The sequence below is a fragment of the Petaurus breviceps genome, unplaced genomic scaffold (genome assembly GCF_028583685.1).
Source record: "Petaurus breviceps papuanus isolate PSGF00001 unplaced genomic scaffold, PetGlider_PUasm1.0 38, whole genome shotgun sequence".
Taxonomy (NCBI): Eukaryota; Metazoa; Chordata; class Mammalia; order Diprotodontia; family Petauridae; genus Petaurus; species Petaurus breviceps.
Genome location: NW_027186304.1, coordinates 77,421,890 through 77,448,370, shown reverse-complemented (window position 1 = coordinate 77,448,370; position 26,481 = coordinate 77,421,890). Strand labels below are relative to the sequence as shown.

The 26,481-nt window shown below is 35.3% G+C and overlaps 1 protein-coding gene across 3 annotated transcripts in view; it reads left to right on the top strand.

Annotated features, from left to right (window-relative positions):
- MYBL1 (MYB proto-oncogene like 1) overlaps positions 1-26,481 on the top strand; it is a 60,914-nt gene that overhangs the window by 9,966 nt on the left and 24,467 nt on the right. For all 3 annotated transcript variants that reach the window (XM_069100049.1, XM_069100050.1, XM_069100048.1), the window contains exons 2-7: positions 3,336-3,441; positions 3,755-3,826; positions 6,600-6,692; positions 11,203-11,423; positions 22,892-23,069; positions 25,934-26,008. In XM_069100049.1, coding sequence (XP_068956150.1) covers positions 3,336-3,441; positions 3,755-3,826; positions 6,600-6,692; positions 11,203-11,423; positions 22,892-23,069; positions 25,934-26,008 — 745 coding nt within the window. The remainder of the gene's footprint in view (positions 1-3,335; positions 3,442-3,754; positions 3,827-6,599; positions 6,693-11,202; positions 11,424-22,891; positions 23,070-25,933; positions 26,009-26,481) is intronic.

The following is a 26,481-nucleotide window of genomic DNA, read 5'->3' as shown; positions in this document are numbered from 1 at the left end:
CTGTCCTGATATGAATACTACTAAAAAATAAACCCTAATTGAAGGCTTAGGGGCAGCGATTGAGTTTTTGTGTATTTATCCCCTGAATTTAGCATAGTGCCTGATGGAGTAATAAATGCTTTTTTATTTATTTAGTGTATTTCAAGTGTCATTGACATAGATATTTAACTGTTAGTGTAAATTTATCTAGAATTAAGAATTTATGGGCGGCTAGGTAGTGGAGTGAGTAAAGCGCTGTTCCTGGAGTCAGGAGGACCTGAGTTGGGTTCCGGCCTCAGACACTTAACACCCACACAAAAAAACTAGCCATGTCACCTTGGGCAAGTTACTTAACCCCAATTGCCCTCCAAAAAAAAAATAGAATTAAGAATTTAGAGACTAGCACAAAAGAAGGTACTTAAAATATTTGATGAATTAAATAAAATATTATGAAAGCACATATATCCCACTTAGGTGTGTGGTCTCTTAAGTATCACTGGTCACAAGTACAGATTCCAGCTGTATCCACTTTCATCTGCTTCTTTTAATATCTCTGTGATAGCAGAACACTTGGGTTGCCTGTTGTATTTTCAAAAAATGACCACTTGTCCTCATTTTCCAGTTATATTGTAGCCTTGATGACTTTTATGCCACATCTTACTTGTTGCTAGTCTTTGCTAGTATTATGCTGAAATCTGTAACAACCACACCTTTTTTCATTTCTCTTTTAGTTATTATAGTTTTTATTTTTCTAAGACTATTGGTGTTCCAGTATTTGCAGCATTGGGATAATATTAGTGTTAAAGAGTTGGGCTTCTTTGGTCAAGCAGTGTGGAATCACCGCAAACATTGGTATCACTTTAGATTAAGAAAAAAGTGCATAAAAAGCATTAATGACTCCTTGAGTATTATAGGACTAGTGAGAGGTAAATAGTCTATTTGGTAGAGATAATAATGTTACAGTTATCCTTTAGTTTTAGGAATATTCTTCTGAGCTAGAATTCCTAGTCCAAAAATACGTTTATCAAAGATGTCTCTAGGTTTATTTTCTTCTGCATCAACATGTCAGGAAACTGCCTCCATAACATTTTCTATGCTGCTTGTAAAGTAAGCAAGGAAAAATCTCTCATCTTTCCAAAAGTTAACTTAGGAAAAATTACAGAGTAGATTGTCTTTGATGCACTTATGTCTTCTCTGTTCCCTAGGTGCCTTAGAGCCCACATTCTACCATTGGGCTACCCTTCCCATCATCTCCATCACTATATCCTTTCCCTCCCTTCCCCCATTTATGCTTTTTTACCTAGATTTTGTCTCCCCTTTTCTACTACAAAATTACCTTTACTACCTACTTCTATCCCCTAAATCAAAAGCCCTTTATATTAAGTGTGATAGATTTCATTTAGATCTCTGGAGGAAAAACATCTGATTAATTCACAGTAAGGTTTGAATGACTGATGATGAATCCCTCTCATAGGATTTAAGAGATATTTGCTAACCCCAGTTAAGCTCAAATTACCAATTGATAAATGGTTTAAAGATATGAGCAACAGTTTTTAAAGGATGAAATCCAAACCATATGAAATCAACAGCCATATGGAAAAATGTTCCAAATTACTAATAATTAGGGAAATGCCAAATAAAGCAGCCCATTATAGTTCTACTTCACCCCTATCAGGTTAGCAAAGATGACACTTGTTGGAGCACCTGCAGGAAAAACAGTCACATAGTGAGTGCACTACAAATCGGTATAGCCATTCTGGAAAGCAATTTGGGACTGTGCCTCCCCAAATCACTAAACTTTATCCCTCTTGCCCCAGCAAAACCACTACTAGATCTGTATCCTCCAAAAAAATCAAAGAAAGAGGAAAAAAAAATATGTAAGGAAATATTTAGAACAACTTGTTTGTAGTGACAATGAATTAGAAACTAGGTGTTTTCAACTGGGGAATGGTTGAATAAAATATAGTATATGAATGTAAAGGAATGTTATTATTGTATCATAAGAAATAATGAAAGAGATGGTTTCCTAGAAACCTAGGAAGATGACTTGTATTAACTGATGCAGAATGAAATGATCAAAAGCAGAGGAATAATTTGTACAGTAATAACATTCTAAGGACACATAATTTAAAAAGATTTAGACATTCTAATCAACTATGACAAGCATCAGTTCCAGGGGACAAAAGACACAGTTGACGATGCATAATGACTTCCTCCTATAAGTGATGGACTTAAGATACAGCATGGGGCATATATTTTTGAATTTGGCTAGTGTGGGAATTTATTTTGCTTGACTGTACATATTTGTTACAAGGATTTTGTTTTTCTTTTTTCTTTCTAATTATGAGGGGAAATGAGAGGGAGAAAAAAATTCTTGTTAATTTGCAAAAAACAAATCACTAAAAAATATCATCTCTGGTCAGTTAGTTAACAAGCACTTATTAAGTACTTACTATGTGCTAGACACTGGGCTATGCACTGGGAATACAAATATAAACAAAAAAACAGTTCCTTTACTCAAGGAGCTTGCATTCTAGGAGGAAGATATTTGGGTAGAATTCAAAAGGTATATTTATGTAGAGCAAGTTCCTGTCCCTTTTAAATCACACATTTGAAATATGTATTCCTTCCCCCTCCCAAACCCCTAAAGGTAAAGAAGTCTTTCTTTTTCAAACACTCTAGAAAGTCAGAATCATGGTAATGCTACTTTTATAACGTTGTTCATACTTGTCCTTGTCTCCCTATAAGTACATAAAGACTAATTTAGTTTTTGTAATTTTCTTTTGCTGAGTAAATTTTTTTTTTTTAAGCAATCGGGGTTAAGTAACTTGCTCAAGGTTATACAGCCAGTTATTTCTGGATGTGGTACTGAGTATCTGAGCCCAGATTTGATCCCCAGGTCATCTTGACACTGGAGCTGATGCTCTTACTTGCTGAGCCACCTGGCCGCCCCTAAGCAATTGGAGTTAAGTAACTTGCTCAAGGTTACACGGCCAATTATTTCTGGGTATGGTGCTAAGTATCAGAGCCTGGATTCGATCCCAGGTCATCCCAACACTGGGGCTGGTGCTCTTACTCACTGTGCTACCTGGCCGCCCCGAGTAAGTATTTTTTTAAAAAAAGGAGAAGAAATTAAGCGTGAGAGCTACAAGTAGTTGTATTTCATAGCTAAGAAAGGATGAAAACTGTGAAAAGAAATGTTAATCTAAGGATTTGCTTGTGCACCATAGGTAGCAATAACAATCAATATCTTCTTTTGAATATGAAGGGCGACAACATATAGATATCTTACTAGGTCCTTTGACTTTATAAATCTATAATTAAAACTTTATCTCTTGAATTGTATTACTTAATAGTGAGGATGAAGATGATGACCTTCAATATGCTGATCATGATTATGAAGTACCACAGCAGAAAGGATTAAAGAAGCTCTGGAACAGAGTAAAATGGACAAGAGATGAGGTAATGTTTGACAGGAATTTTATCTAGAATGGGGGAAGACTGTATTTTGCCTGTGTGCTTATTGCTCAGTGGTTTATGTATGAGTAAGATGCTTTTAAAAAACACACACTAAAATCAATGGCATTGGGTACCTAGCACACATTCCTCTCTTGCCTTAAGTAGCTATAGGAATATCAGGATCAAATCAGCAGAGAGTACAGTTTTGGTATGGATCCTGTTCTCCAAATATAATCACCAGCAATAATGTAACTGAAATGAGGTGTCAGTTCTCAATCTTGAATTTGTTGAATTCTAATTTGCAACCCTTTCTTAGGATGACAAGCTAAAGAAATTGGTAGAACAACATGGAACAGATGATTGGACTCTAATTGCTAGTCACCTTCAAGTAAGTGAAATATTTTTGTTAAATTATTTGGTGTCATATCAGTTCAGGCTTATGTTAAGTTTTCATGTTTAAAAAAGCATTAAAGCAAATTCATAGTTGAGATTGAGCGCTGCAGGTAATTCCAGGAACTGAAAACTATTATTTTTTATGAAGATGACTTGCTATATATTTTAGTCTATATATTTAGCCTTAACATCTCTCCTGCATCATCAACTGCCCCCTGGATATCTTAAACTCCTTAAACCTCTTACTCTGTAAAACTTCACTGTTTGAGGGTTGCAGCCTTCCTCCTGATCACTTGGGCTCACCACTTCAAACTCTTCTCTCTCCCTTATCCTTTATGTCCAATCAGCTCCTAAGTTTTGCTTATTCTAAACATCTTTTAAATCTGTCTTTTGCCCACTCATCAGGGCTACTCTTATCAGGCCATCAGTATCTTTCACTTGGATTGTTAAATTTGCTTCCTGATTGGACTTTCTGCTTCTAACCTCTCCCCTCTACGATCCTTCCTCCTACACTGCTGCCAAAATCATCTTCCTGAATCAGGAATCTATGTAATTTCTCTACTTCACAATCTTTGGTGACTCTGAGAGTGAAATACAAAGTCATCAATTTGGTACCAAAATCACTTCACAAGTTTGACTCTAGCCTTTCTTTCTAGACTTAGATTATATCCTTTTATATATTCTTTTTCAACCCAACTGGACTTACTGTTGCTTATCAGAACTTGGCATTCTCTTTCTTTTAATATACCTTTATTAAGTGAAAATGTAGGTCATAAGAATTTTAAAGCAATTCCACATATTATCTCATATATCTTATTTGTTTTAAAATATTTTATCTTGGCAACATAGAATTCTCAGAATCCCTGTACAGCAGGGAAAACTGTATTTTTTTTTCCAGTTTATATATGGCAAAAGCACAGAGATAAATGTGATTTAGTCCACATCACTGTGATAGGACTAGAACCTAATTTTTTTCTGATTTCTAGTCTTAATTTTTTTTAAAGATCACGGTGCATTTAGGTACTATGTTGTTCAGTCATTTTTTAGTTGTGTTCAACATTTTGTGACCCTATTTGGGGTTTTCTTGGCAGTCATATTAGAGTGGTTTGCAATTTCCTTCTCCATTTTGTTTTACAGATAAGAAAATTGAGGCAAACAGGGGTAAATGACTTGCCCAGGGTCACATAGCTAGTAAATGTCTGAGGCTAGATTTGAACTCAGGATGAGTTTTCCTGACTCTAAGCCTTGTGTCCACTGAGCCACCTAGGTGCCTTGCATTTAGGTACTAATAGTGACAGTGTCATGTTTTACTATGAAGGAAACAAGCTCTTTAGTGTTCTGAGGATAGAGAAAGGCACATCTCTTGAAATTAATCAAAAAAGGTCATAACTATATCTTACAGTAGTACTTTTTTAAATTCAGCTAGTATTTATCAAATTCTAAGCTGCATACATTTCTTTGTTTTTATGACTAGTACTCTTAAACTGGAGAGGCAGGAAACTACATGCCTAAATATTTCCTCCTTTTCCTACTTTTTTGGTATAATCTAGTCTAAAATTCCTCTCTATTGGAAAATTCTTTTTATATCTAATCAAAATTTCTCCTCCTGTGATTTAAGCCTGTTTCCTTTTTTTTTTTTTTTTTTTTTTTTTTTGGTTCTTGGTTGAGACCAAGAACTATAGTAGACTTGAACTGATGTATTAGTTTTTATTCATTTGATTGAATCTTAAACCCTTTAATTGTGAAAAGTTATCTTGGAATCTTTTTTTAAAAATTTCTTTCTTTTCATAAATATTAAGCACAAGTATTTTAGAGATGTTAGACAAAAGTTTAATATAGTTAAAAACTGTAGTAAAAGCCAACGGATATGTGTTATAATATTGCCATTTTCTAACTAAGCAAGTCATTCATTTTTTTATTGATTTATGTAGTTTGGTACTTTATTTTCTTACCAAATTGATTTGTTTTGAGAAATTGTCTTTTCTGTATCATAGGAGCATATTTCATTTTGATAAGTTTCCTTATGTTGGTCTAAATTTTAGATATACTTAAAGCTGTGATTAAAAAACATTTATTGGCATTTTACAAAAAAATATACCTGGAAATGAAGTATTATCCTAGACTGTGGCTGAATACATGTTCACATTTTCCTGGGTCAGACTACCATATCAACATTCCATTCTCTTGCATCTCTGTTGCTGTCCTTCAGATCACCTCATCTTTTACTGGCATTGGGTTGAAATATACATGCTTATGCATTATAATTTTACATTATCTGGTACCTAGGCCTCTGTGACAATCACTTTTAGTTTTCTCCTTTTTCTTTCAGTGCAGAATTGATGGGAGATGGCCATATATATTTCATCTTCACTCAAAATTTGTTTTTGTTTCATAGATGAAGTCCTCTCCCTAGATGGAGAGAAGAAATATTTAGGCATGTAAACTATGTTCTCATTTTTATATATATATATATATATATACACACACACACACACACACATATATGTATATATATGTATATACATACACATACATATGCACAAACACATAAATACATATATGTGGGGTTGTGCATATATATATACATATACACACACAAGTGTGTGTGCACACATAAAAATATCAGTATAAGAATTGTAGTAAATGTGAAAGTTTAGTTTTTTTAAGTTGTGGGATTTCTGGGATTAGGTTTCCTTTCAGGTTTGGGGGAATATCATTGTAGGAAGGAAGGTATTTCATAACTGAATAATTTTAAAACTGTGTTTCAGAACCGGTCTGATTTTCAGTGTCAGCATCGATGGCAGAAAGTTTTAAACCCAGAGTTAATCAAAGGTCCCTGGACTAAAGAAGAAGATCAAAGGGTAATAAATTCATGTTTTTTTTTTTTTCTGTGGTGAAGAAATAGTAGGTATAGTTATAAGATCTTGTTTTTCTAGTTATTATTTGTAGTCTTGTTATGCAAAGTATCAGTTTATTTTGATTTCATGTCTTAGTCTTCCTTTAAGCTTCAAAGTAAGATGTTAATATATGGTGTGTATCAGGCACTGTTAGTTCTTTTGAGATGTAGATTTTTTAATATTATATCTCATGAATAGAGGGTAACTAAATATACTTGATTATATGACCTCTTTTTTTTTCTTAATATGTGGTGGTGAGGAGTCAGTTTTTAATAGCTCATTCACCCTTTCTCAGTCTCATTTGCAGTTCTTTGTGTCAGTCATTTGAAAGAAAACAAAACAAAACAAACCCCATACAACAAAATGATAAACTAAGCAAGGGTTTTGAACCCAGAGAGCGTTTGGTCAGATTAGAGAATCAGAGTGGAAGAGAACCTAAAAGGAGATTACTAGGAGCATTGACAGTGCTGGATTGGAAGTTTAACCTGGTACAAAAGAAACTGAGGGAGGGCTGCCATCAACAATCTACCACACAAGGCAGGTAGGGGACCTAGGTTGGTGATTACCTTCTTAGAGAGGTAGGCATATTTCCCAAAGTGAGTGCCTTGCACATGGTAGATGCCCAGTAAATATTTAACTGATGTGCAGTTTTTGACCTAAATAAGGAGAATACAATATAATATTTTTCTGTCAGAATATTAAATTCATTTTGTGGGCCATATTATGTCATGTGAACTCTCTAAAAGTAGCACTTAAAGCTACATAAACAGGAATAAAAATGAATACACAGTGATTATTCAGTGGCCTGTGTACCACGTTCCATGGTGGGAGTAAAACAACTCAGAGCACAGAAGACAGATCTGTGGACAATATTGGATCTAGCTAACCTGAAAATGAATTAGGCTCTTCTGTCTCCTCCATTGCAGTTTGGGACTTGCCACCTTTATTATTCAATTGAGAGGAGGTTTCCATCAGCACAGTCATCTTCCTCCTTAACCTTTAACCACAATTAGGATACTATGTGGAAGAGTTTCAAAAGATATGATTTTGAATCCTTACTGTGCCACTTATTAACTGTGAGATATCAGGTAAATCACTTGACCTTTAAGAACTTCAATTTCCTCATGTGTAGAATGAGACTGGACAAGCAGATTCCTGGTATCATGTGAATCTGAATCTTTCAAAGTTTGGCAAGGTTCAGTACTTCTGAGTAGAAATACAATATAATACCACATGTGTGTATTTCTCTATTGGCTAATACATTTATGATCATAAGTGGTCATTTTGACATACTATCAAGCAGGGAATAGAACTATTATTCATCCCCATTTTGCTGATAAGGAAAATGATGCTCAAAAATGTTATGACTTTGCCCAAAGTGACTAGAATGTTTGCTTCCAAGTCTAATGTTCTTTCTGCTTTGCCATGTTTCCTCTCAGTATTAATAGGTATTTTCTAATTTCTTTTCAGAGTTAAACAGACCCTGTCTGTTTTACTTGAATTCCTTTTTTTTAAAAAAAAGTTTTCATTTGGTTTTTCTAACTTGGTGAGTTCTGTTAAATTCTTTGAATTAGCAAGTATGTAGCCATCATGTGGGTTGTTTCACTTCGTTAATTCCTTCTAAAAGCTGTATAGGAAAGTTAAAGGTATATTGACGGAAGTATGGTCTTTGAAGTTATTCTCAGGATCCTTGAATGTGATTTTTTTATTGTTTTATTTTGTAGTTTATATGCTTATCTTGAAAGGCATCTCAAACTATAATGGAAATCATTGGGGAAAGTATGATTTGATATATAAATATTCACTTTACAAACTGTTCAGGAATTAATCTAATGTGTAAAACAACACCTACTTCTGCTTTTAAATCTATATGTGTAAGTGCTTTTTAATTATAGTAGGCATTGTTCACAACAAAATTTTGTTCCTTTAATCCTTAAGATGAAAATTAATGGATTATTACAATAATATAGAAGCCTTTTATCTGATGAAGAAAGGGCACTTTAGATTAAAATACATAAACAAAGGGGTGGCTAGGTGGCGCAGTGAGTAAAGCGCAGGCCCGGTGTCAGGAGGACCCGAGTTTGGCCTCAGACACTTAACACCCACACAAAAAAACTAGCCGTGTCACCTTGGGCAAGTTACTTAATCCCAATTGTCCTCCAAAAGGCAAAAAAACAACAACAACAAAAAATAAGCAAAAACACAATTTATGGGAATCACAATGAGCAAAGGTTCCAAAAGTTGTAATAATGATGACAGTATAATTTATTAGTACCTCGTTTACTTTCCATTCTAGTTTTCTGTCCTTTTTCCTATTTTAAATCTACTTCTGGATCTCTTTTTTCCTTTTCTCATTTCAACAAATATTTGAGTACCCATTATGTACAAAGCATGGTTAGACATTATGGAGGACACAAAGAAGAATAAGAAATAGTCCCTGCCTTCATGAAGTTTGTTGTTAGATAAGGTAAATAAGAACTTTACACAAAACACTATAAAACTGGGAAAATACTTAAGTGCAATAAGAGATCTAAAGTGCTATGTTAATTCAGAGGAAGAGGGTCATCTCTAGCTAGAGGGAAAATAAAAATAACTCACATTGATATTTCAAGGTTTATAAAGTGTCTTCACAACAAACTTTTGAGATAAGTAATGTTATCTCCATTTTACAGATGTGGAAACTGAGGCACAGGAAATTGACTTTTTAATTTTTATTTTGAAGGAGAGCATTTATGGTCTCATAGCTAGTAAGTGGCAGAGCAGAATTCAAACTTGCTTTTTCCTGATTTTAAATCCTATACTTTTTTTTCTGTGTAACTGATATATATGTATATACATGCACACACACACTCCTAATGCTTTAATGTAGTGTTTTAATATTTACAAAGGTACTTTGCATATATTATCTAATTTGAGTCTCTCAACAACCATAGGAGTAGGTAGGTGCAGTGACTGTTATTCTTATTTTACAGATAAAGAAACGGATTCAAAGAGGTTAAGTGTCTTGCCCATGGTTATGCAGTTAGTATGTGTCAGGCAGGATCTGAACTTGTGTTTCTCTGATTCCAAGGCCAATCCTCAATCTGCTGCCATCTCTGATAAAGAGAGGGTAGTGGAATGCCTTGACCCAAATCCCCAAGGTAGCCCACAGAGTCAGCTTAATCTCCTGAGACCACTTTGAATGAAACTAGATTGAAGCTGTCCTATAAAACACTTTGATTTTTTCTGCTTTTGTTTTAGGATGTGTGTCAGATATTTAAATTGTGAAGAAGTAGAAAATGATAGTCTCATCTTTCCTTTATTCTATTCAGGAGATCTGGGATATTATGGAGAGAGCCATGTGGGGAATAATGTGATAATATAATTTAGTAAAGTGATGAGAGGCATGAGCTCATTTTGAAGGAGAGCATTGGTGTGTAGCCTTTGCTGATTAGTGATGTTTTCTAATACCACTAGATGATTATATAGAACTTCACAATCCACTGTTTTGAGAAGCACTAGTAAAGATTCTTAAGTTCACATTGCAGATCCTAATTGCCAATGACATTTTGCATTTTGCAGGTTAAGGATAGAAATGTATCAATATATTGTAGTGAACAATGCAGTTAAATGGTTTCAGACAAAGACTATGGGCAAGCATTTAGTAATACAAACTTTTGAAAGAAGTGTTTTCCCCTCACTACTATATTCCCAGTGAAAAGTTGGGGGTGGAAGGGTAGGGAAAGGGGAGAATCTGACTTTAATAACTGCATCATCATAATGGTTTATCGGGTTATGAATATAGACAAAGTCATGTTAATTTTTTATTTTCAATGCTGAGCTAACTGAAGGGTTGCAATTATTGGTTAGCATTTTTTTTTTACTGTTAGAGGAAGAGAAAACTACTGTGAAAGTAATTGGTTAATCATCTTGGTGAAAATGAGGTTTGTTTTTTTTTAAGAGATTGAAAAATAAATGCATATTCTGATATCACTGCCATTGTTATAGTAAGCCAATTTAGACAAATCAATTTAGCCTCTAAAGCACTAATGTTATTTTAACGTCTTATTGGTATCTTTTGTTTTTATAATTACACAGTGTGCAGTTTCTTTTTCATATTGTTTTCCTGTGCTTACTACTTCATTCTACTTAAGTTCACATGTTTTCTTATAGTCCTGTGAATTCTTCATTCTTTTTTAAAAAACATTATGGAATCATTCCATTATATTCATGTTTCATAGTTTGATTAGATTAAGCATTTGATAGTCAATGAACATCTATAAGCTCTTGTCTTAAGACTATTTCATTAGTGTATATAGTCTTAGGTAAGTTTGAGCCCAAAGATAAAGAATTTTGGAAATCTAAAGAAGTATGCTTCAACCACAGTTGTTGGGCCAGTTGTGCTTTTGAATTAGAATTAAATTTTTAGTGATATTATTCAAATTTGAGTAAATCCTTTTTGGTTTCTACTTTAAAACATATTTCTTTTTTTCAGGTTATTGAACTAGTTCAGAAATATGGCCCAAAGCGCTGGTCTTTAATTGCAAAACATTTAAAAGGAAGAATAGGGAAACAATGCAGAGAGAGGTGGCATAACCATCTGAATCCTGAAGTAAAGAAATCTTCCTGGACAGAAGAAGAGGACAGAATAATCTATGAAGCACATAAACGTTTGGGAAATCGTTGGGCCGAAATTGCCAAACTGCTTCCTGGAAGGTGCTTATGTAAATGTATATATTTTTTTCTGTAATGAAACATAATCTTTATTAAGATTTGTCATATTTATAAGGCAAAGCAAACTTAGAAGAAAAATTAAATAGTAAACATCTTCAAAACTTTCTATTATGCATCTTAATCAAAAATTAAACTTTAAGCAACCTTTTAAAGTTTTTAATTTTAATGAATTTTTTTGCTTTATAATTTTCAAATAAGTAACTTTAGAATCAATTCAATAGTGATTTTTTTTTTTTTGTAATAAAAATACAGGCCTTCAGAGTGTGGGCATATGCCTGATTTTTTAAAAAATAGCTATTATTTTTCTTCTTATCTGTTTACAAATCAGTATTAAGCAGAGCTTTTTAGACAAACATAGGCTCAATGGGAACTGGAAAGAATTCAGATCTTAGAGTTCTACAAAAGATTCAAGAATAACCTCATGGCCCTCAGTATAGCATTCTGTTCTAGTAAAGGGATAGAAATACTTGCTCTCATTGTTTCTAAACCATCCCTGTAACAATCTTCTAATATTTTTTCAAGAATCAGTATCATGTTCACCAGGCTATAGTTTACCACCTTCTCAGTTGTTTATGAAAATAGACATAATGCTTTTTAATCTTCAGTCCTGCAGCACTTCTTTTGTCTTCCACAGTAGCTTGGAGATCAACACCAATGGTTCAGCAATCCTTGTTCTCAGTTACTTTTAATACCCTGGTATGGAGCTTGCCCAGGGCAGCTAGGTTGTACAGTCCAGAGAGTGTTGGGCTTAAAGTCAGGAAGACTTGAGTTCAAATTCAGCCTCAGAAACTTCCTGGCTGTGTGATCTTGGGCAAGTCAATTAATCTCTACTTAACACTGAAGAAGGAAATGGCAAACCACTTCATTATCTTTGCCAAGAAAACCCCATATACAGAGGTTCATAGGGTCATGAAGAATTGGACAGGATTGAACAACAACAATGGAGTTTGCCCAAGTCAGGTGACTGGAACTCATTTAGGGAGCTAGCTTGCTTTCTTCTATTTCTTAGTTATATTGTGTTTCAATTTCATGTTAACAATTTTTGTTCTGTCCTTTCCAGGCTGTATATTATTCTCCATAGAGGAAACAGAAGCAAAATAAAATCTGATTAGTTTTATTTCTCTTTGCCATCATCCTGTCCACTTAAGCAGGTGCTCTGCCCCTTAATCTTACTTTTAACTTATACTTAGCTGAACAAACATTTTCTGTTGTTCTTGGCATTTAACTTTATGGGACCATTCCAGTCTTGGTTCCATTTACTTTTTCTCTATGTTCACTTAAAAATACAAGCTTATCAGTAAGTTCCCTCTAAAATTCCTTCAGTGTTTTTAGACTCCTTAACCTTGTTTTTCCTCATTGAAGTATTTTGGAATTATTATTAGAGTTTCATTTTATAGAACCTCTCATTTGAAGTGAGATCCCTTTTAGAATCATAGGCTGTCAGATCCCTACAACACTTGTATCTAAATATTTTGAAATCTTTTTTCAAGTCAAATTTTTTTCCCTTCAAACACATTTCTAATTATGCCAGACAAATGCTATTTTCATTATCTATGATGAATATTAAGTTCCCCAGATTCTCCTAATTTCCACTACCCTGATAAGTTCCTGTTTATTGTTCAAAATCAAATCCCACTCTGCAGGTAGCTTTTAAACTTTCTGATAGGTAAAATTAGTAGTAAATTTAAATAACGTATTTTTCAAGTGTTCTAAACATTTAATAAATACTTCTAAGAGTTGTATGAATAATTGAAATTCTTGTTATCCACATCAGGAACTTAATTCTCATTCATTTCCTGTAGCTTTTTTTGGGTGGTAATAATTTCCATCATATCATTTCTATTTGTCTCCTATTTTATCTTCACTCACATGCTCTCCGTTATGTTTCCTTCCCCATGTTTATGCATTTCTAAACAGGAACATCTTGATATGTAGCGATTTTATGTTGTCTCTTTTCAGTTCTTGTTGAGCCTTCAATAAACCCCACTTTGATACCTCAGTGTTGTGGAGGTGACTCTGGGTTCTTAAATGCTATATCTATAAACTTGGGTAAGCCTTACCAAGCTAAGAAGACTGACTAATGACCTAATGAACTGTGTGTCTGATTCCTCAGGCCCAAACTAAGTCTTTAGAGGTTCATTATTAGGTTGACTGTGAGTAATGAAATTTTTATCTATAACAATTCTTTTTTAAAAAGTCTTTCAAGTCATAGCAGGATTGGGCTGCAATCTGTCACTGGAGGGTAATACTCAATCCAATGAAATCATAGATCCTAGAAGTATTGAATTATTGTTTGTTAGGGTAAAGCATAACAACTGGCATATTCTAGTTATTCATTGCACAATGACGCTTTGTTTACCTCCTTGAGTTAAGTTCTCAGTGTTCCCTTTGTTGTATTTCTCTCTCTCTGGATATATTGTGTCCTGTGAATTTCTGGGGACCTCCAGATAGTCTTTTTCCTATGCCCTCCTATGGCAAATCTACTGACTTCTACAGTATCTGGTTAAACAGCTATGTCCTTTTCATTTTAAAGCACTCCCCCCCCCTTTTTTTGGAGGGCAATTGGGGTTGTGACTTGTCCAAGGTCACACAACTAGTTTTTGTGTTAAGTTTCTGAGGGCAGATTTGAACTCAGGTCCTCCTGACTCCAGGGCCAGTGCTCTATTCACTGAGCAACCTAACCGCTCCTTAAAGCATTCTTGATGAAATCATCCACTCTCCTATTTTTCCTAGTTGTCATTAGATATACTCTATCTTTGGCTAGTAACCCATCATTCGTGGTTCTTGTACCATAGTCCAGAAAGTTGAATGCAGTTTTCTAGAACTGTTTTCTTAGCCATATGCTTCTCATAGCTTCTCTTCTTTGCTGTCAAGTGGCAGCAATTATGAAAATGCCAGTTATTTTCGTATATCCTTCAGTTTGCTGCCTGAGTCTTCAAAATCCCTAGAGAGTCTTCCATTGTTTGTTTGTTTTTTCAAGCTTTTCTTACTCGTTTACATGTGAATCATCAAGATAAAGTCTTTCAGTTTATCAGGTTTCAGGAGGGTTTCTGTCATCCCAAATATACCCTAGGATAAGCCAGCATGCCAAAGAATTTTCAGGAGACCTGTGAAAACATTCTTTTTATATAGAGGAAATCCTTAGGTATGCAGCAAGCAGTAGGTAGGCTTTAAGTGACCAGTGGGCTGCAGGTTGTGCAGGCCTGCCCTAGGGGAACAGCATACCTTCCCAATGTTTGCATCAGTTTTACATGTGTCCATTTTTACAGGGAGTTGCCTATCACCATTGTGATACCCATCTTTCTGATGCCAGTAACTGAAGTCCTGCCTCTTGTTGGCAACTATGGATCCTCTTTATATAAAACTTTTAAGTTTGGAAAAGTACATACATTTTCTTATTTAATAATTTCTTGAGAGTATTGGGAGCTACTTCCTCCTCAAAAAGTCCAGATAGGACCTTCTGTTGGAGCAAGTTTTTTTTCCTTTATTTTTCTTCTGGATCAAAGAATATTTCTCTCCCCAGAACAGTTGGAAAGTCTTATACCTTCTCTGATGTGGAGGCCATATTGTACTTCATATGTACATAAATGTTGCTTTCTTCTGAAAAAACAAACAGCACTTCAAATCTTAGACTTGGAATATTCTATAGTGCATTATATGTCTTAGTGACCAATAAATATTTAAAGAATATGCAATAAAAGCTATATATTGGAAAAAATGGATTTTTTCTACATTTTTCTCTTAGAGTCTTAGTGTACAAAAACAAGGTCTTTTCTTACTATGATCTTTGTTTCTTTGATTTTTTTTCTCGTCACTGAAAGTAAGAAGTGTTTCTAATTGTATCTCTAGCACCTGGCACAAATTGTAGTAGGTGCTTAATAAATACTTGTTTAGATTGTAAATTGATCCATAATTTATCTGTATCTTTTACTTCAGATGAGAAAATTAATATTTGTTTTATCATTTTTTGACATTTGTAATCTTGCCTTGCTATCTCTAAAAAGTTTATTTTTAAAAATTGGTATAATAGTTTGTAAAGCCTTTGATCTAGTCTTTTTTATTTCCTGCCATTTTGTTTTCCTCCAATAAATAATTCGTCTTGAATAGTGGGGAGATACAAAAATGGAACCTTCCAACTTCCCTCCAGTATAATACAACAAAAGTAGTAGTAAAACTTTTTGTTCAAAACTTGAAAAATTCTTGTGGCAAAGAAAGCTTTAAATTAAAAGCTCTTTGATAAAATCACAGATTGTTCAAGGTATCATTGTAGGTATTTCTCCACAGATGTAGATCAATGCACATGTAGTTCTCCCCTCCTTTTCCTGTGTAATTCTTGTCTGTATTTACTTATGAATCCTCCAAAAAGATCTTGTCCTGTATATTGGGCACCACTTTGTAGTTCTTTTTGTGTCTTACAGCTACCAAAGTCCCAGTTGCCCTATCCATCTGTTGTCTTCAAGTCTCATTGTTTGACTGTTTCATATCTTTTTCTGGTCATTCTTAGCTTCAGCAATATCCTGTACCCCATTTTTGCATACAAAATGCTTTTGATAACATTCTAGTTTATACCTACTCTGCATTTGTCTACTTTCCTTTGAATTACTTAAATTCTTATGTTTGTGATATCCTAGGATTTATAGCTGTTTGATATTCCTGGAAAAATATTTGTATTAAAGAGCTAGATGGACTTTTGCAGTTTCAAATCATTGAAAGCAGTGCAATTTGCCCAGTGCAGTCTACCTCATCTCCTCTTCCAGCTTGATTTTAGACTTAGCTTATTATCCACCTATAATATATACACAATGTGTGTGTGTATACACACCAATTTGATGGGCTAGCATCCCAGCTAACTATCATTTTCTGAATAGTATGTAGTTTTTCATCCATTTTGGTTTTTTACAGAATTGGTGATTAAAACAATGTCAATGTATTTTGTGTTATAATATGTTCCATAAGGATGTTTTATACTGTTTCAGTATTTGATGCAATTAGTATTATCACACTAAGGAATCAGGGCATTTGGAGAAACTCGCCATATTAGAACTTTATGCATGACATTTCTCCTGACGGGGTAAACACCTCTGATATGAACATATGTATTCCATTTGAAAGATTTGGCTTGATTTCATTTTGTTGAAATATTTTGAAAGTTATCCTTAAGTACTTTTAAAAATTGTGTTGGGTCAAGATGGCAGAGTAGAAACAGGACTTCTGCTGAGCTCCGGCTCCCACCACCTCCAATTCATGTAAAACGTGACTCTGAACAAACTTTGGAGCTACAGAACCTGCAAAATGACACAGAGAAGCTAACCTCCTGCTGAGGATAGCCCGGCAGGCCGGCAGGAAGCAGCCAGCACAGCGCCATGGGAGCCAATTACAGCCCCCCAGGAGCCAGAGGTTTAGCCCCAAGGTGGGCCTGACCAGCCGCCGGCTGGAAGGACTTCAGATCACCAGCAGCTGTGGTGGTTTCCAGAATGATCAACCCATAGATGCTAAGGACAAAGTGAAAGATCAGTGCAGTGTGAACTTTGGGATTCAGCAGTTGGGAGTGCAGTCAGCCTTTATCCCCTGGAGGGAGAAGCTGCTGAGGCTCTGTGGCCGAGCAGCCCCTGCCACATGCAGCTTCAGCTCCTGGCCTGCAGACTATAAGGGGACCAAGTAATCAGTCTGAGGGGTAATAACTCTTGCTTTAACCTGCTTGGATCTGGATTGCGGTCTAGGGTGGAGGTCCTGGGGTGTATGTCCAGCTTGCCCACAGCATGTGGAGGCTTCAGAGCGGGTACCCAACTAATACCTTTGGCAGCTGAGAAAACCCCAGTGTTTGGTATGAAGCTCCTCTGTCTGGTAGCAGAATCCTACTGTGGCAAAAAGCCCAAAAGTCAAGTAATTGAGTGACGACATGAGTAAACGGGGGAAGCAAAGCAAACAGAGGAATCCAACGTTAGACTCCTATTTTGGGGACAAAAAGGATCAAAGCATGGAACAGGAGGAAGACAGTGAAGTCAGAACTCCTGCACCAAAAGCTTCCAAGGGAAATACTAATTGGTTACAGGCCATAGAGGAGCTTAAAAAGGATTTTGAAAATCAAATAAGAGAAATGGAGGAAAAATTTGGAAGAGAAATGAGAACGATGCAAGGAAATTACGAAATGAGAGTCAAAAGCCTGACTGAGGAAAATAACACGTTAAAAAATAGACTAGGAGGGCAGAGCCAAGATGGCGGAGTAGAAGCAGGACCTCCCTGCTGCTCCTGCTTCCACCTTCCCCGATCCATGTGAAAAGGGGACTCTGAGAAAACTTTGGAGCTGCAGAACCCACAAAATGACACAGAGAAGCTAACCTCCCACTGAGGACAGCCCGGCAGGCCAGCAGGAATTGGCCAGCACAGTGCTCTGGGAGCCAAGCCCAGCCTCATGCCAAGGCTTTAGCCCCAGGACGGGCCTGAGCCACTGAGGCACCGGCACAGCCAGCCAGTGCCACGTGGCAGCTTCAGCTCCTGGACTGCAGAGTGTAGGGGAACCAGGCACCAGTCTGAGGGGTAATCGCTCTTGCTTTAACCTGCTTGGATCTGGATTGCAGTCTAGGGTGGAGGTCCTGGGGTGTATGTCCAGCTTGCCAGAGCGTGTGGAGACCTCAGAGAGGGTACCCATCTAATACCTCCGGCAACTGAGAAAACCCCAGCATTTGGGATGAAAGCTCCCCTGTCTGGTGGCAGAGTCCTACTGTGGCAAAAAGCCAAGTGACTGAGGGACAACATGACCAGGCAAAGGAAACAAAGCAGACAGAAGATTTCAACATTAGACTCCTATTTGGGGAACAAAAAGGAGAAAAGCATGGAACAGGAGGAAGACAGTGAAATCAGAACTCCTGCACCAAAAGCTTCAAAGGAAAATGCAAGCTGGTTACAGGCCATAGAGGACCTTAAGAAGCAGATAAGAGAAGTGGAGGAAAAATTGGGAAGAGAAATGAGAACAATGCAAGAAAATTATGAAATGAGAGTCAACAGCCTGACTGAGGAAAATAATATCTTAAAAAACAGACTGACTCAAATGGCAAAAGAGGCTCAAAAAGGCAATAAGGAGAAGAATGCCTTAAAAAGTCGAATTTGCCAGATGGAAAAAGAATCTCAAAAGCTCAATGAGGAGAATCATTGCTTCAGAATCAGACTGGAGCAAATGGAAGCCAATGACTTTATGAGAAATCAAGATGCTGTTAAACAGATCCAAACAAATGAAAGAATAGAAGGCAATGTGAAATATCTCATGGGAAAAACCACTGACCTGGAAAATAGATCCAGGAGAGAGAATTTAAAAATTATTAAACTACCTGAAAGCCATGACCAAAGTAAGAACCTAGAAATCATCCTCCAGGAAGTTCTCAAAGAAAACTGCCCTGATGTTTTAGACTCAGAGGGCAAAATAGAGGTCGAAAGAATCCACCGATCACCTGCTGAAAAAGATTCCAAAAAGAAAACTTCTACGAATATTATAGCCAGGTTCCAAAATTCCCAGATCAAGGAGAGAATATTACAAGCATCCAGGAAGAAACAATTTGAATATTGTGGAAACAAAATCAGGATAACCCAGGATCTGGCAGCTTCTACACTGAGGGATTGAAGGGCTTGGAATATGATATTCCAGAGGTCAAAGGAGCTGGGATTAAAACCAAGAGTCACCTACCCAGCAAAACTGAGTATCATGTTCCAGGGGAAAATATGGTCATTCAGTGGAATAGAGGACTTTCAAGCATTCTAGCTGAAAAAACCAGAGTTGAACAGAAAATTTGACATTCAGATACAAGAAGCAAGAGAAGCATGAGAAGGTAAACAGGGAAAAGAAATCATAAGGAACTTATCAAAGTTGAACTATTAACATTCCTACATGGAAAAACAATAATTATAACTTATGAAACTTTTCTCAGTTGTTGAAGGGAATAGAAATATATATGTGTGGTGTATATATATGTCTATATATGAGGGTATATGGGCATATGAATACATATGTGAATGTGTTATATGTTTATAGGTATACATAGATAGAGGGCACAGGACCAATTTAACAGGAAGGCATGATACTTAAAAGGTGAAATTAAGAGGTGAGAGAGGAATATAATGAGAGGAGATGGGGGGAGACAGAATGGGGTAAACTATGTCATACAGAAGAGGCAAGGGGAAATGGTTACAATGGAGGGGAAGAATAAGGGCAAAAGGGAATGAGTCAACCTTATTCCCATTGAATTTGGCTTGAGGAGGGAATGAAATACACACTAAATAAGGTATCTTACCCTACGGGAGAGTAGGGGGGGGGAAGGGGATGAGAGGGGGGATGATGGAAGGGAGGGCAGGCTGGGGTGGGGAGGGAAGTTGGAAGCACCCACTTTTGAAAAGGAATGGGATCAAAGTAGAGAATAGAACAAGTGGGAAGTGGGATAGGAGGGAGGGAAATACAGTCAGTCTTTTACAATGTATCTATTATGTTATTGTTTTGCATTAGCTACACATGTACATCCTATACTGAACTGCTTATCTTCCCAGTAAGGGTGGGTGACAAGGGAGGAAGGGAAAGAATCTGGAATTCAAAGTTTTAAAATAAAATATTCAAATATATATGTATATATATACGTATGTGTGTGTATACTATTTTCAATACTATTTTACATGTAATTGGGAAATAAGATACAGGCACTGGGGCATAGAGATCCACTGGAAAAGTCGAAAGGGGTATGGGAGAGAGCAGATTGGAGGAGGGGATATCCTGTGGGACTGCTGTTTTGGGAGGGTGGGTAGGGGAAAAACAGGGAGAAAATTTGTAACTCAAAATCTGGCGGAAGTGAATGATGTAAATCAGAAGTTAATAAAGCATTTGAAAAAAAAATAGACTAACTCAATTGGCAAAAGAGACTCAAAAAGGCAATGAGGAGAAGAATGACTTAAAAAGCCAAATTTGCCAGATGGAAAAATAATCTCAAAAGCTCACCGAGGAGAATCATTCCTTCAGAATTAGATTGGTGCAAATGGAAGCTAGTGACTATAAGAGAAATTAAGATACTATTAAGCAGATCCAATCAAATGAAAAAATAGAAGGCAATGTGAAATACCTCATTGGGAAAACCACTGACCTGGAAAATAGATCCAGCAGAGATAATGTAAAAATTATTGGACTACCTGAAAGCTATGATCAAAAAAAGAACCTAGAAATCATCCTTTAAGAAATTCTCAAGGAAAACTGTCCTGATGTTTTAGAACCAGAGGGCAAAATAGAGATTGAAAGAATTCACCAATCACTTCCTAAAAATGATCCCAAAAAGAAAACTCCTAGGAATATTATAGCCAGGCTCCAGAATTCCTAGATCAAGGAGAAAATATTACAAGCAACCAAGAAGAAACAATTTGAATATTGTGGAAACACAATCAGGATAACACAGGATCTGGCAGCTCCTACACTGAGATATCGAAGGGCTTGGAATATGATATTCTGGAGGTCAAAGGAGCTGGGATTAAAACCAAGAATCACCTACTGAGTATCATGTTTCAGGGGAAAATATGGTCATTCGGTGGAATAGAGGACTTTCAAGCATTCTTGATAAAAAATTAGAATCGAATAGAAAATTTGACATTCGGGTACAAGAAGCATGAGAAGATAAACAGGGAAAAGAAATCATAAGGAACTTATCAAAGTTGAACTATTTACATTCCTACATGGAAAAATGATAATTGTAACTTATGAAACTTTTCTCAGTATGAGAGTAATTGAAGGGAATAGAAATGTGTGTGTACATATATATATATACATATATATGTGTATACATATATGTATATACACACATACATATATGTCTATAGGAGGGTACATGGGTGTATGAATACATATGTGAATGTGTGTATATATGTGTACAGGTATACAAAGAGGGCACAGGACCAGTTTAATGGGAAGGGATGATACTTAAAAGGTGAAATTAAAAGGTGAGAGAGGAATATAATGAGAGGAAATGGGGAGAGACAGATTGGGGTAAACTATTCTCATATAGAAGAGGTAGAGATCCACCGTGCCCTACTGGAAAGTTGGAGGGGGTATAGGAGAGAGCAGATTGGAGGAGGGGATATCCAGTGGGATAGCTATTTTGGGGTGGTAGGTAGGGGAAAAACAGGGAGAATTTGTAACTCAAAATCTTGCAGAAATAAATGATGTAACCTAGAATTTAATAAAGCATTTGATAAAAAAAAAAATTGAATTGCATACAGTGTGACTTTTTCTCTCTATACTTGATGAGGCCTAGCCTTATCAAAATCTCTTCATGACTTTATTCTCTTAAGTGACATTACCACTTCACATAATACAGTCCAAATACATAGGTTTTTGAAAATACTTAGAGAGCCTAACTTTGGTGTTTTTCCTATTGTTGATGAGGATAAATGCTTTTGAAAATGCACGTCTGTTCCAGTTTGTTTTTTTTCCTTCCAGTTTCTTTAGCAGTGTTCTCCTCCACTTAATCTAGTTTAGCTGGACCAAGCTTTTTTTTGCAGGCACATGTTCTTCTCAGTACTATTTTCACTGTGTTGTGAGACAATAGACATAGTTAAAAATTTAAAGGGCTTCATTTCTGTTAGATGAAGGGCAGTGAATAAGAGCGTTGAACTTGTAGTTAATAGGATCTGTGTTCAAATTTAGCCTCAGAAACAACATAGCTGTGGCACCCTGGGCAAGTCACTTTAACCTCTGTTTGCCCTAGATTCCTCCTCAGTAAGATGTGGCTACTAATAGCACCTACCTCCTAAGCTTGTTCTGAGGATCTAATGAGATAGACAATAATTGTAAAATGCTTATAAGCACAGTGCCTGGCACATTTGCTTTCAACAACAAGCAGTGATATATCTTAGATGTTTGTAATTGGCAAAATATTGCTCAGTTGGTATAATGCAAATATTAATGTGCATATTTTTTATTTTGATCACATAAATTTACCTCTTGTTTATGCTGTATATTTTAGTTTTATAATTTACTTTTAAATAAATGGTGCAGAGTTCTCTTAATTTTTATTTCTAGATTATAGATTACTTATAGTGTTAGGGTTTTTTTTTTTTCACTTTATGATCTGTTTTTATGTCCTTTTAACTTAGCATAATTTTTTTGGGGAGGCATTTGGAGTTAAATAACTTGCCCAGGGTCACACAGTATCTGGAGGCAAGATTTGAACTTAGGTCTTCTGATTCCAGGGCTGGTGCTCTATCCACTGTAGTCACCTAGCTGCCCCCTTGTTAGCATAATCTTGAACTTGAAATGTGTATTTTCCTTTAGAATACTGACTTGACTTTTTTAATAAAACATTTAATCTTAACAGTTGTAATAAGTTAAATTTTGTGTAATTTGTATAATTTTTAAAGTTTAAAAATTCTTGAAATTTTGTTTCACTCTTATTTTTTTCTGTATTTAACTGTTCACTATTGCTTCTTAGGACTGATAATTCTATTAAAAATCATTGGAATTCTACTATGCGAAGAAAAGTGGAACAGGAGGGCTACTTGCAAGATGGAATCAAATCAGAGCGATCTGCTTCATCAAAACTTCAACACAAACCTTGTGCGACTATGGACCATTTGCAAACACAGAATCAGTTTTACATACCTCTTCAGGCACATATTTTTAATATCTTTATTTTTTAAGTGCTTTAGTAATGTATAGTAAAACATTTGCTTTCTTAATATTACTGGCCATATTGTAAGTCCAATATTATTTAATAGTGGTGAAAAGAAAATAGATATTTAAATTTTCAAACTGGGTTAAAAATTAACTTATAAGAAGAGGCAGCTACTACAGGTCTAACCTTTGCTAGACATTATGGGATATTTTTATTGATAGTATGTTTTTCTCTTGGACAAATATTACATTCATTTTGCCCCATTACTTACAGTTTTGATCTTATCTGGTTGAAGAATTTGGCCTATACATATTCTAATATTATAATTCACTTGCTCTGTGTTTGGTGGGAGTGGTAGGCAATTTTTATTTGTAGTCTTCATATACTGTATTTGTATTTAGTCCTACCGTAACTCAACTTATTTCTAACTGTAAGGTTTTACCAATACCATTATCTGACAAGGGGTGGAATCAGTTCAAATTAGTCAACAATTGATTTCTTGACTAAATTAAACCTTGTTTTCCCCATCACATAACTGGTTGTTTGACTGAATTTAGCCAGTCTTTTTTTCAAACTGGTTTGTATATATACTGAGACAGTTCAAGAAATTGGGGATAAGTTCCTTAAGCCTTTTAAACCATAACTGCAATAATATTCTACTTATATAGCAGAGTACTTCATCACTAATTACCTGTGTAGCATTTGGTAAATAAATCTTTTGGCTTCAGTTTCTGCATCTGTAAAGGGGGCAAGTGTCAACTAAATCACATTTAATGTCCACCTTTAAAATTTTAGAATATAGTTTTTTCAGTATATAATCTTTCCTTGCTATCTGTTAATCTATATGACATAAAATAGATGAAGTCTAGAACTGGAATGTTGCTTTCTGAAAAATAATATATCAATGGTAGTTTAAGTTATTGTATTTAATCAGATTTGTATTTTTATTCCTTTAAGTAGAAATAAAGCTTTTAGCCATAATTTATGAAAAAAATTGGGTGGAAGGATATTTTAGTTTATAAAGATAGTTATAAAAATAGTTTTATAAAAGTAAAAATAGATCTCTGTTGAAATCCTACTTAAAATAGTATGGAAGTAACCCTGGGTTCCTGGACCTAAGCCAATTGAGCATAAGCTCAGATAGGTACCACCAGGTTAGAAAGACTTCAAGTACAGTTTCAATGATGTCCTTCATATATGTACTAGCTTATCTAAGGGTGGAAGGTCATGCCACCAACAGGTTATCCGTTAGGTAGTCTAGCCTAGGTTGTTACTACTAGAGCAACTTATAAAAACTACTTATTCTGAAGGTATAAAGGAGTTGCAATCTTAAGTCAATGGAGGTGATAGCTATACTGATGAAATCACAGATATTTTGAATAAAGTACATAAGTGTTAATTTATTAGTAGTTTAAACATATAAGTTTAATACTACCTATTTATATTTTATGTATAGTACCTTACTCAGACACTTCATAGATTATTTTTCTATACAAATTGTCTTTTATCGGTATAAATTGATATAATCCCTGTTAGATTTAAATGGACGTATCCTATCCCTTAACTAGATTTAAACTAATATGTCCTGTCCCTTAATTAGATTTAAGCTGACATATCTTATTCCTCAATTAGAATGATAAGCATTTATTAAGTAATAAAGTACTTACTTGGTATATGTCAGGCACTGTGCTAAGCTGTTAGAAAAGTTAGTTGAATTTAAGAGAAAAGACAGATTATTCTTAAAATAATAATTTAGGAGTTTGTGGATTTTCATTTTATTTTTAACAATCTGATTTGAAAAAATAGCATTTGAAACTTCATGTAGAGTACTATAGCAAATTGTCATTTGGGTTAACCATCATAGAAAAGTAAGGATAAATTCATATTTAAATTCCTATGGGATCTAGATAAGACAACTAAAAAAAATTCCTATACCTTTTCTCTTTTGTTGTAAACTAGATTCTCCAGTATCTCCACAATGATTAGAGAAGCTGTAGGGGAAATAAAAGAGGCCTCATTTAGTGTGTTGTCAGAGTGTCTGTTGTAACTGTATTTCTGTTAGTCTCCTTCAAGCAGTCAGACAAACATTCCTTTAAAAATTTTTTTTAAATCTTTATTTTATTTTTGAAAATGCTGGGAATGGGGTAAAGCCTTGTCTCCAGTTCTTATCGTTTGAGCCTGACCTCTTCTAAGTGATATTAGCACATTGAGCCCTGTTACTTTTTGGAGTGCTAGGTTGTAGCAGGACTCTACCCACAAAATTTCTGGCAGAGGAATAATATGAATTTGTGCAAGGGTAAAATTTGTGGGTTTGGGTTAAAGACTGACCCTTAGTTCTGTCCATTAGATCTGGGAGAGGTTTCTAGTTTTTTCTCCCAGATGTTCTTATTTAAGGACATACTTTTTTTCAAAAGTCATGAAATTTAAGTTCCCAAGTTAAAATTGCTTTTTTTTTTTTGGAGGGCAATTGGGGTTAAAGTGACTGCCCAAGGTCACATGGCTAGTTTTTGTGTTGAGTGTCTGAGGCCGGATTTGAATTCAGGTCCTCCTGATTCCAGGGCCAGTGCTCTATTCACTGCACCACCTAGCCACCCCCAAAATTGCTTATTTTAGACACCCCAAATGGATGTAACTTACATTTTATTTTTCACTTCCATTGATTCAGTAAATTAATTTAGCAAAATATTCCGTATTGGAGAATTATCAAGACAGTTAATTACATAGGAAATAATTGGTTAGAAACTTTGAGATCTTTTCCTTACCTTTATTCCTGATATTTTACAATAATAATGCTTGTTTACTTTTATGTTAAAATGTGTGTTTATAATGTATTAAGAAATTTAATGTGATTATTTTTAGATCCCAGGCTATCAATATGTGTCACCAGAAGGCAACTGTGTAGAACATGTTCAGACTTCTTCAGCATTTATTCAGGTAGTTTTTTATTTATAAAGAAAGGACATACTGTATTTTGCAAATCTGATAGAACTCATTTCTTCATCTATACAACCGATATAGTATACCATTCCTGTCTAGCTTGAGGGCTGGTCAGAGGAACTAATGTGAAAGTGTTTTGGAAGGTATCAGTTGCTAAATGAAAATTAAAAAGATGTAGTGTAACGTTTGACAAAGTGAATCAAATTTTTTTTGTGAGTTCCTTTTTTTAAGTTTGTGATTGAATTATAAAAAATATTTTTGCTAAGGATTAATATATTTGTTTATTTTTACCAAACCTATGATTTCATTGGTATAGGGAACTCCCAGTAAGGAAATGCTCTGCACCAATGCAGATTGACACCTGCTTTGAAATGAATAGTTTTAGAGTTTCCTGAGGAACTGATAAATTAAGTAACTTGCCCAGGATTACACTGCTACTATGTGTCAAAGTAGGAATTGAACCCAGGTTG